Here is a 12,481-nt window from a genome sequence, read left to right as displayed (position 1 = left end):
TATTATTATTATTATTATTATTATTATTATTATTATTATTATTATTATTATTATTATTATTATTATCATTTTATTCTTTTATTGTTTATACTGCTGCTTCTATGACTGGTTTAGCTACTGCTACTGCTGCTGCTATCAGAACTACTACTACTATTACTATTACTACAACAACAACTACTACTACTACTACTACTACTACTACTACTACTAGTTTCTACTCCTACGTCAATGATTATACTGTGTAACACGATTTTTGTCCTTGGGTAACAACTGTTATTTTCTATTTGCTTATGCCTAGAAAACATGGAAACACACTAATATTTATTTTTAACTTTGTTTTTGTGGCAAGGATAATGATATTTATGAATTTACCTATTCCCATTGGGAGAAAGTGGCAAATTTGAACTCCCATTTGCACAAAGTAGAAAGAAAACTACATATTATGCAAAAGTAGCATTTATAGGATTATACAAGTGAGACGATAAAACATTAAAAATGAGTAGTTTTTCGTGATTTATGCTTATACTGTGAATTGCTTTCACGAATCAGCCCCCAAATATAGTCTCCAATCATGTTTACACTATACGACCCTTGGTAGTGACGTTTAAAGTCCAGTATATCCTGGTGGAAGCACTGGCCTTGCTCCTCAGAGTACGCCCCGATGTTCTTAAATTTATCAAGGATATTGTGATTCCCCAAGAAGCCAAGAACCGCTGTAACAAAGCTTTTCCACGCTGTTTTCTACTTCCTAATGAACTTCTTGGGGAACTCCTTGCACTCCATGACCTTTATTTGTGGATCAACGAAGACACCAGCATCCACTTTTGCCGCAGTCAACTTAGGGAAGAAATCTTGAGATACTTGAATGCTTCAGACTCCTTATCTAGAGCTCTGACGAGTTGTTTCTTATGGCCCAATTTTAATTGCAGTGGAAGAAACAGTACCTTTCTGAGATCCAACAATGGCTTCCATTTGACGTTGTTCTTCCCGACACTAAGCTTGGTTTGCTGTGGCCAGTCCCTCTTGTGGTAGTGTGCCACGGTGTCCTTGCTGTTCCAAAGACAAATATAACAAGGAAACTTGGTAAAGCCGCCTTGGAGACCCATCAACAATGCCATCATTTTGAAGTCTTCAGTAACCTCCCAAATGTACTCTTCATATTTCAAGGCATCTAGCAAGATCTTGACACTATTGTATTCATCTTTGAACCGGACAAAGTGAGCGAGGGGAAGAGATGGATACATGTTCCTGTTATGAAGCAGCACTGTTTTGAGGCTCCTGCACGAGCTGTCAATGAAGAGGCGCCACTCGTTGGGGTTACAGACGATTCCAGTTACCTCAAATAGACCAATCACACCGTGGCAAAAACAAAGTTCATCTTGATGAGTAAAAAAAAAAAGTTGAAAATGATGGTGACGCTTTCTCTGACCTGATATTTTCATAGTTTCATCTAATAAATTGCACTGCTTGAGTCTTGACGTCAAAAGCTCGGCATTGGACTTTGTGAGACCAAGATATCTGATCAGGTCGTTGACGTCATTTTGGTTGGGGTAGTAAATGTTTCTCTCCTCAGCTGCGACTCTGAAATCTGGATCAATGACTTCATCTTCTGAACTGATTTTCCTTTCTGAAAACTGCTGCTCTCTCTCTTCGGAGGAGTGGGTACGGGGAGCTCAGAGCAGTGTGACACTGGCGCAATGGATGACATAAGGTCTGGATACATGATAGCAGCTTATTTTCAAAACATCGCTGTCCAATCAGAAAAAAAAAAGTTTAAAGGGAATAATAGTTATTTTCTTTGATTTCTAGATAAAAAGCAATTACGAAATAACATTTACTGACCAAAGACAAAAAAAAGTTAAAATTTTGTTACGCGGTGTTAACACTACTGCTGCTGATGCGGTCTTGTTTTAGGCCCTGTTCACACTAAGCGGTTTCACCCGCGCGGTGCAATTACGGTGAAAGTCAATGGAGGTGTTTGCACACAATCGCGCAGTTTTTTCTCCTGCAGCGGTTACGGTGCGGATCGAGGTCTATCTCCCAATCACGCAGAAAAACGCACAGGTCGATTTACATGCATATGAACAGGAGTATACTCACTTGGCTGTTTGAAGCCTGCATAGCCAATCAATTTATTTATTTATCTATTTATTCATTTTTTTTTTTTTCCAGCAGATCGCTGAACAGTTTTATCAATATCCTGAAGTAAATTAAGAATTTGTCTTCAAGGTCTCAAAACCTAGGGTAGTGTTATGAACATCCCATGGATTAGTCTGTCATGTAAAAAGAGGAGAATCCAATGTTGTCTGTCTCTTCCTGCGCTATGCCCGGCCCCGATGCTGGAACCAAAGACATGTTGCGTCTTCCGTGTACATGCTGACACTACAGTGGTATGACTCATGATACTAACCAGGGTCATTCGCACGGATCCTTCCTGGTGTTTCAAACCGCCTCTTGTGGAAACCTTCACAAGTTTGAACAGGGTCTTAAAATGTGCTGCAAATTTACTCTTATTACTATCAAAAATATTAATTACTTATAAGAAACCAGATTGTTATAAAATGGTAATTTACAATCTTAGAATTAAGCATATAGGTGTTTTGATATATATATACAGTGTTAGCCGTGCATTTCAAAACTGAAACAAGACAGGAAAATGAAGACCAATCGACGAGTGAGAGCAGAATATTAATCATTGGCTATATATTATGTTCACGTTAGTTCCATCAATTACGTACGTTGCTATGACAGCGATGGAGGAACGGATTATTGTAACATATCAGTCAGTCTTGTTATCCCTACATGGATTTCGTTTCTTTGAATGAGCTTTATCCCATCTGATGTGACACCTTGTTCTGAGCCGTCATCTTGAAATGCTTTAGACTCATTTATTTTCAACGATTAGTCTTTTTTTTTTTTTTATTGCAGAATCATTACTAGATTATCACACATCACCCTTCACATTTACATTTGTGCGAAAAAAATAATGGTATATATATATATATATATATATATATATATATATATATATATATATATATATATATATATATATATATATATATATATATATATATATATATATATATATCCTTACTACACACTTCATCCATTTGCAGGACATCAACCTTCAGAAGTCATGGCTGGCTACTGAGTCAGCGTACATCATTCCGACCACCGCGGGGCTGCCCCTCAATCTCAGCATCACCGCCAGTGTGGCCCTCAACGTTCATGCCAGTGGCAAAATTGATGTCTTCAACCTGTTGCAAGGGCGCGGAGGGATCAGCGGAAGACTCAAGCCCAGGTAAATGTAGATAAAAGGTTCTTTAAGATTCCGGACTGGAGAATATACGTGTGTGTGTGTGTGTGTGTGTGTGTGTGTGTGTGTGTGTGTGTGTGTGTGTGTGTGTGTGTGTGTGTGTGTGTGTGTGTGTGTGTGTGTGTGTGTGTGTGTGTGTGTGTGTGTGTGTGTGTGTGTGTGTGTTTGTGTGTGTGTGTGTGTGTGTGTGTGTGTGTGTGTGTGTGTGTGTGTGTGTGTGTGTGTGTGTGTGTGTGTGTGTCCCTTCATTTTCATATTCTGGCCTTTTCTACTCTTCTCTTCCTTCTACTTCACCTACCTCATCTCTTCTTCTATTTTCTTCTTCTATTTCTTCTTCTATTCTCTTTCTTTTCTCCTTCCCTCATCCTCTCTTCCTATTTATTCGCTCTTTTTTATTCTTTCTTCTCATTACTAGCAGCTCACCATCTCTTACTAGTTCCCATCCTCCGCCTCCACCACAATTTCTTCCTTGTCTTTCTTCTCCTCATCCTCCTCCTCCTCTTCTCCTTTCTCCTCCTCATCATCATCATATCAGTTCTCGACCTCCTCCCCCTTGTCCTCATCCTACTTCTCCTCCACTTTAAAAAACCTAGAGCCGAGTCAGCCCTGTACAGAAACAATAATATATATATATATATATATATATATATATATATATATATATATATATATATATATATATATATATATATATATATATATATATATATATATATATATATATATATATATATATATATGTTACGACCAGGTTCGGCCTCCTTCACAGCTGCCACTACAATTGGACCAACTTTCCCTAGGTTAATTCTTTCTAGTCTAGTGCGGGCATAAACAGGACAAATCCAAGTGCTTGCCGGTCATTGACCACTCAAATTTTTGAGGTTGCCACTTCATTTAACTCACCCATAAAGAAAGAACACCAGCTTAATCACCCAAGCTGAAAAAAAAACAAAACAATGAACTACATTCTAGGGCACAGACAGTATAGACGACACACTCCCAGAGTAACATACCAATCGGACAATTGTCCACTGTAACAAAACCACCCACTGTCCAACGGAAATATTACACACACTTCCCAGGTAACAATCATTTACAATCTTCCAGATGACAGATTCCCACCTCCTATAAAATTTATGGAAATCTGGGAAGAAATTAGACAACTGTAGCTTTGCACAAAGATTATTCAATCCTCCGGTCTGCCTCACTCACACTTGTGGGCCACAAAGATCAGTACCATCTAACAAACACACGACACAGCGCCCACGACACTCAGACACTCACTAGATTCACAGCAAGGCACTGCACTTAGGCAGCAATAGGGGAGAGACACAGGAGCCTGCTTCTGTCAGAATACAGGCACAAATACAATAAACCGTTAGACAATGCAGACTGCAGATGAAGTCACTATCCAACTTGCAGGAGTAGCAAGGTACAAAGCCCCTGACACGTTCTTAAAATAATATTTAAAACCATCCAAATACTGGCCTCCCGTGGGATCTAACTAGTACTGAAACGCAAATTATTATTATTATTATTATTATTACTTTTATTATTATTATTATTATCATCATTATTATTATTATTATTATTATTATTATTGCTACTACTACTACTATTATTGTTATTATTTTTATTTTTATTACCATTGTTGTTTTGTTATTGTTATTGTTGTTGTTATTAGTTATTATTATTACTATTATTATTATTATTATTATTATTATTATTATTATTATTATTATTATTATCATTATTATTATTGTTATTATTATTATTATTATTATTTATTATTATTATTATTATTTCCTCGTCATCATCATCATCATCATCATCATCATCATCTTCTGCATCTTTCATTATCCTCCTCTTCCTTCTTTTTATATATATATATATATATATATATATATATATATATATATATATATATATATATATATATATATATATATATATATATATAAAATAATACCATTTCCTTTTTCTGACCCATTTCTGCTGGAGGGATGGGTGGGGAGGAGTCTTCTTCTGTACTAATCTATTTCTCTCACCAATAGCTAGTAGCATAGAATAGTTGACCTAACAGCCTAGTAAGGGCCTTAAGGTATGTTGCTATTTGTTTTTGTTTTTTTGTATCTCTTTGTGTTCCTTCTCTTCCCCACCCTCCGTTCCTCATCCTTCTCTTTTTTTTCTCTCTCTTTCTCTTTTTTTTTTCTTCCTCCTCCTCTTCCTCCTCCACTCCTATTCCTCGTTCTCTTCTTTCTTCTTTTTCATCTTGTTCTTGTTCTTCTTGTTTCTCTTGTTCTTGTTCTTCTTTTCTCCTCCTCCTTCTCTTCGCTGTACTCGTATGTAGTAGATGAAGTGTCGCCTTACTGAGATGTTGAATTGGAGTGTCACCTTACTGCGATGTTAGAAGTAACAATAGTGATAGTTCTCATCTCTTTCTTATAAGATTTTAAATGGTTTATGCATGCTGCATGGTACTTCTTCAGCCTTCAGCCTTGCTCTTCTATTTTCTTATTGTTTGCTTGATAGTGTAGTCCCCACAATCAAGTCCATAAGGGACCAATAGGTCTGCTGCTCTTTATTCTTCTTTTTGTGTTCGTTTGTGTCCCTTCTTCTCCTTCTCCTCCTGCATCTCCATTTAGTACATTTTATAATTCTTCCTGACTCAGCTTTATCTCCATATAGTCCTAACGCTGTTCTGCCCCTTACTCTATCCCCCTCATGTAATTCCTCCTCCGCAATTATGGCTATTGTCACAAGCTGGCATCTCTGAACCTCGTACCCGTCACACTCCACTGTCAGGTGTTCAATGGTCTCCTTCACTCCCCAACAGAACCTGCGGTTCTGTCGCCCGTCTCACTCCGCGTGTCAGCATCTCCGTGCTCGTATTGTGCTTTCCTACGTTATTTTGTGACTTTTTTGCTGTTATGTGACTCAACATGGCCAGTATTATGAAGCCTTCAAAGGACGTTGCTAAAAAGGAAAGGATCACTCTAACGAGGCGTCCATGTGGTCTTTTTTTTTTTTATTATTTTTTATTATTAATTTGGGACAGTCATTTGTATACTTAATTACGTTCAAAATTATTTATATATGAATATTTCTTGGTCGATGGAACAAATCGGAAGTGTTTCCATTAATTCTCATTCAGAAAACTTATTTGGTTTATGAGCAAATTAAACTATGAGTCCTTACCACGAACGGATATTCGCAATCCAAGGTACTGCTATACTACAAATGCTGTAGTGATTACATTTATTGAAAGGCAAAGGATAACATTTTAGGTTCTGCAATTATTTAGCTTCAAACATGAACCAAACATGTCAAGAGGAACATTGGAGGACATGCTCCATATATTCGCCATTCAGTCCGAGGCATTATTGAAAGCAGCATGCAAAATAGTTGATAACGCATGCACATTCCTCCTGGGTGATTATCTAAATCGTCTCAGTGATGGCTGCCTTCAGTGCAGCAGTAGTGCAAGATTCCCTTGGTAGATGCCCTCCTTGAGTAACCCTTAAGAAAGAAACGTGGGGTTTAGGTCAGGCAACTTTAGCTTAGAGGCTGATGCTATGCTTCCCAAAACTCTTTACCTTCATATGTTATCGATAGTACAACCATTACAGCATTTAAACAATGACTGAACAAGCTTTGGGGCTATAGTCCATAGCATAAGTGATATCTGCTATAACACCAAATTATAGCTAAAACTCGTTCGGGAATGTTGCTTTACTGAGATGGTTGCTGGTTGTCTAGCACTGCATAGAAATAGCAATTGTAGTAGTTCTCATCTCTTTCCTATAAAATTTCCATGTACTTCCTTCATGTTGCATGGTACTTCTTTTCCTGTCTGACCTGGCTGGAGGGAGCGCTGGATTGTGAAAAGCCTTCATCTTTGCTATCCTTTTTTTTTTCTTAAGGTTATGCAAGATAGTGTTCACCACAAACTGCACCACAAAGACCATATCTGATGCCGTTTCTTCTTCTTTTGTGTTCTTCCTCTTCATCCTCGTCTTTGGTGATAATTTTGATGTTATACTGAAAGCATGTCTGACTGAAACAAAACTTTTCATACGTTTGTTTTTCTTTCTTTTTTTTTTTTTTTTTTTTGCGCAGCGTCGGGGTGGAAGTGGTCGGTTCTATGCTGGTGGATGGACATGTAGCCCAGTCTGGTGCGCAGTTGGTTTCCACACTCCACTCCTCCACGGTGGTCGAAGGCAGATTCGACATCAACGGCTCCGAGCTTGTCCGGGTGGATCTTGCCATGCCCAGGGACAAGATTGACATCATGAATATTTCGTAAGTTACAAGCTTTTGTTTACATACAAAGTGTGTGTGTGTGTGTTTGTGTGTCAGAACGGGCCATTCACCACACTTATCAGTACGGGAACACGTTCCGTTGTATTGTACCACGAAACATGTCAGCATGATAGGCTCTTGTTGCAAGGATAACAAGATTTTAGCAATGCTGAATGATTATTTAACAAGTGACTGACTGACATGAATATTTAATAAGTAAACTCTGGTTCAGCTTTCCCTCTAAACTAGGGGTTCTCAAGGTAAGGAACTCGTGCTCTCAGGGATACATGAGAGGAATTTGTGGGGTACGTGACAAGTCTATTATTGGACATGGACTGACCCATTAATTCACATTGTTGTCATTACGTACGGTACGGTACTGATAAATTCAGGGACATATTTGATAATAAATTTTATATACTAAAATTAGCAGATTTTTTTGTCATCACACACTGATAAATCTATGGACACATTATATTATTTACTGATGAATTCCTGGACATATATGGTATGTTCTTAACATCTGATTGTATTCTGCTTCATTTTTGGGTAAAGGGTACATGACCAATAATTAAATTATTCAAGGTGTGTGTGTGTGTGTGTGTGTGTGTGTGTGTGTGTGTGTGTGTGTGTGTGTAAGGATAGCTAATAAGGAGGAGAGAGAGAAAAAAAAAAGAGGGTGGTAGGAGACATACCACTTAAGTGCGGACGTGTCTTGCATACTCCTCTCTTCAAACAGCACCGATTATAGGAAGGGAAAAAGCAAAAACTAGCATGGAGCTGTGGGATTTGCTGGACAATGGGGTAAAAGAGTGAATGAAGATACTGGTCAACTCTAGCATTTATAGAATACACAAAATAGGGATGAAAGCATGTCTATTCCTAGGAGGGAGAAGAGAGAGAAAAAAAAAATGCAGTTAGTAGCTTCAGAAGAGCAGTAACCATGGAAATGAGAGATATAGCGCTGATTAAAAAAAAAAAAAAAAACTTTTCACTTTCCCTTATTTGCTAATGTTGTATAAATGAAACCTCCCGATAACTGAGACATTTTCTACAAGAAAGAATACGCCCATTGTACAGAAGTAGCAAATTGGAATAGAAAACATTGCATGTTAGCATGCAGTCAGCAAGAACAGAAGAGTAGATAGCGTGAAGATAGCGACATAAAATGGCAAGAGATGCAACACTGCGGCGGAGAGAGAGAGAGAGAGAGAGAGAGAGAGAGAGAGAGAGAGAGAGAGAGAGAGAGAGAGAGAGAGAGAGAGTTGATAAGATGAAATGCTTTCAATTCCACTCTTTTGAGAAGAGTAGTGTTATATTGTCTTTCGATTTTTTTTTTTTTTTTGTGTAGCTTTGCTGTGTACAGTATGTGTGCCTATGGTACGTAAGTACATTACATTACCTGTATTGATGTGGCAAAGAACCCTTAATTTTGGAAAATCTTAAGAACAACGCACCCAAGATTATTTTCAATAAGGTGTGCTTTCAAGAAGTGTAAGTAGTATAGCTACATGTCTGTAAAGGTTTTACTGATCGCTCGTTGATATTAAGGTTACAATACAATGTTAAAGTTTCTCCAGTATTCCCGAGATCCGTCCTGCTTACCTGTCCGTGCTGAAGTTACACTGCGTGCGTTCGTGCGTTGGTTTACACGCAGGGTGCTTTTGCGCATGTTCCTAAGTCTATGACGTTTAATGACGCTTTTGACGTCATGGACGCTTTTGACGTCATGGTGTGTTTCGCCAGTAATTAATCACCTCTATATTTCCGGCCAATCTCAAGACACCACGTTACCATGTAGGTTAGGTTAGGTTAAAAGCATAGGTTAGGTTAGTAACCTTAGGGGGGGATCCAGGGGGGGGTCCAGGGGGGCGCAGGCCCCCCCCCCCCGGTTAGGTTAGGTTAGGTTAGGTATATAATTATTCTGGCGTATTGGTTAAAACTTAAATTTTACCCCAAATTTTTTTTTATTCTAGGGAAATTTCCCTAGATTTTCAGTCCATTTATCGGTCTTTTATGTCCCCCCCAAAAAAAAAACCCGATTCCCCACGTGCCACCAAGCTTGTTGGGGGAGAGGGGAAAAGATTAATAAGATATGTGTGGAGGTGTATTTCTTAAGAATTACCTTAATTTTTAGTACCATTACACTACAATGTCATATCAATGTGATATGTGGTAATAAGTTGTGTACTTTATTGTATGATGCAGGTCCAGTCTTGTGTTAATCCACGGGTCAGCAGAGGCAGCAGTACAGCATTCCCGGGAGTCATTAGATGGTGTGACAAGCGATCGCATGGAGTTGACTGGATGTTCGGCTTACCAGGATAAGTTAGGAGCAAAGCTATGCTGGAATGTGCAGTATCCCAATGCTTCTAGAGTACCGGAGAGCCCCTTCTTCCCACTTACTGGGCCTGCGCAGCTGCAGCTAGCCCTTCACAAAACAGATCCGACGCTCACCACCTACCAGATTCGCTACACGTGGGAACGTAGAAGGGTAAGGTGGTGTTTGGTAAATCCTCCAAACCATTTTTTCATTACAGAGTGTACATATTCTTCCATATTCAATCACTGCATCTAGATTTTCACAGATACCATCTTAATCTAGAATTTAGTCGCTTACAGAAATCTCATGATTCAAAGTAGAAGTGACTATTTAAAGAGTGATTGGGTGAAGGAAGAATAAAGACATCCCATTATCTCATGTTTATTGGCAGTACATACATATTTGCCCTACCACTTAAGCAATTCTGGAGCTGATTCCCATGAGGTTTACATACATATCTTCGAGTATGGGTTTCCCCTTGCCTATATTTATCAGATCTCCCAGTTCGGAATATTTAATTATTTACTGTCTTCGTGTGCTTCCATATATATAGGACAACTTCACTGATTGATAATGCATTACGGCAAACTCGTGATGAAAATTTCTTGTCTTTACACAGCTGTACCGCACCTTTCTGCTGTCAGTGAACACACCAGGTACAGCCATTCCACGGGAACATAGCATCAGCTATAATATCAACTTCGGCTCTCAGAACATTTACCTGGATCTGCATTCTCCTCAAACAAATATATCAGCTAGAGGTGAGTGTGGTACAGGAAAGAAGCGCAAGTCTCTTTAAAACAGCCACTCAGTGCTTTAACATAATGCTTCCCAATACTCGGTTGGATGTTGAGGGGAAATATTTTTCCAGATTTAGTTGTTTATTTATTTATTCACACACACACACACACACACACACACACACACACACACATATATATATATATATATATATATATATATATATATATATATATATATATATATATATATATATATATATATATATATATATATTGTGTTGACCAGAATTCCCAGCCCCTTCACACAGCTGCCGCACATGGACCAGTTTTAGCTTCTCCGAACCACCTCCTGCGTGGACTCGGTGCAGGGCTCAAATACGGGTGTACAGAGTCCCTTGTGACTCCTGCACCCTTTTCACGACAGGTCATAACACCAGGTCACACTAATTGAGGTTGCCAGTCTGTTTTACCGACTTACAGATAAAGGGAAATACTCAAACAACACTTGAAACCCACAGCTACAAAAGAATCGACAACCACATCCAGGAAAAAGTTATAACACAATAACACATAATATGGTCGAGGTATAAAACCCTGCTGGACATCTGCCCTCTGTAACGAATCCACCCACTGTCCAACGGTGTGTTAGCCTCAGGCTGAGTTGTGTCATTTATTGCCCCATGGACGGCAGGCCTTGTCAGGACCTGAGGAGGGAGTAAAGTTCACTACACAGCTAAATTACTCAAATCCTCTGCGGCTGAACTGCATCAGCCAGCAGTAGCATTTAAGACAAAACAGGGTCACTAACAAGAGACACAAGAAACTACCACAAAAAAGTGCCCATGAACACACAGGAGTGTCATTCACCACTAACTCCACGAGGTATTTTGCTGATTTTCCTTTGGAATGACTACTGCTTCCGTGTCAGAGACCCATCTTTGTGTGCTGAGCACATAACAGAGGTAATAACGTCTGGCATTGAGGCGTACATTCCTCACTCTTTTTCTCGACCTAAACCTTCCAACCCTTGGTTTAACACAGCTTGTTCTCGTGTTATACATGATAGAGAAGTGGCCCACAAAAGGTACTTAAGCCTTTCATCACCAGAATCTCATGCACTTTATATTTCTGCCCGGAACCATGCCAAGTCCAAGTAGCCAAAAACTCCTTCATTAAAAGAAAGTGTCAAAACCTTTCAAGATCTAACTCCCCTCGTGACTTCTGGCATCTAGCCAAAAATATTTCCAATAACTTTGCTTCTTCTTCTTTCCCTCCCTTATTTCAACCAGATGGCACCAATGCTATCACATCTATTTCTAAAGCTGAACTCTTCGCTCAACCCTTTGCTAAAAACTCTACCTTGGACGATTCTGGGCTTGTTCCTCCCTCTCCTCCACCCTCTGATTACATCATGCTACCTATTAAAATTCTTCACAATGATGTTTTCCATGCCCTTGCTGGCCTAAACCCTCGGAAGCCTTATGGACCTGATGGGGTCCCTCCTATTGTTCTCCGAAACTGTGCCTCCGTGCTTGCACCTTGCCTAATCAAACTCTTTCAGCTCTCTCTGTCAACATCTACCTTTCTTTCTTGCTGGAAGTTTGCCTACATTCAGCCTGTTCCTAAAAAGAGTGACCGTTCTAATCCCTCAAACTACCGTCCTATTGCTTTAATTTCCTGCCTATCTAAAGTTTTTGGATCTATCCTCAACAGGAAGATTCTTAAACATCTATCACTTCACAACCTTCTATCTGATCGCCATTATGGGTTCCATCAAGGCCACTCTACTGGTGA

At 39.0% G+C, this 12,481-nt stretch overlaps 1 protein-coding gene across 2 annotated transcripts in view; it reads left to right on the top strand.

Annotated features, from left to right (window-relative positions):
• LOC135111515 (uncharacterized) overlaps nucleotides 1-12,481 on the top strand; it is a 716,663-nt gene that overhangs the window by 77,329 nt on the left and 626,853 nt on the right. For both annotated transcript variants that reach the window (XM_064024883.1, XM_064024882.1), the window contains exons 20-23: nucleotides 3,120-3,304; nucleotides 7,439-7,621; nucleotides 9,830-10,115; nucleotides 10,564-10,705. In XM_064024883.1, coding sequence (XP_063880953.1) covers nucleotides 3,120-3,304; nucleotides 7,439-7,621; nucleotides 9,830-10,115; nucleotides 10,564-10,705 — 796 coding nt within the window. The remainder of the gene's footprint in view (nucleotides 1-3,119; nucleotides 3,305-7,438; nucleotides 7,622-9,829; nucleotides 10,116-10,563; nucleotides 10,706-12,481) is intronic.

This window comes from Scylla paramamosain, chromosome 22 (genome assembly GCF_035594125.1).
Source record: "Scylla paramamosain isolate STU-SP2022 chromosome 22, ASM3559412v1, whole genome shotgun sequence".
Lineage (NCBI taxonomy): Eukaryota > Metazoa > Arthropoda > Malacostraca > Decapoda > Portunidae > Scylla > Scylla paramamosain.
The sequence above is the reverse complement of the archived record's forward strand: the minus strand, read 5'-3'. Positions and strand labels throughout refer to the sequence as shown.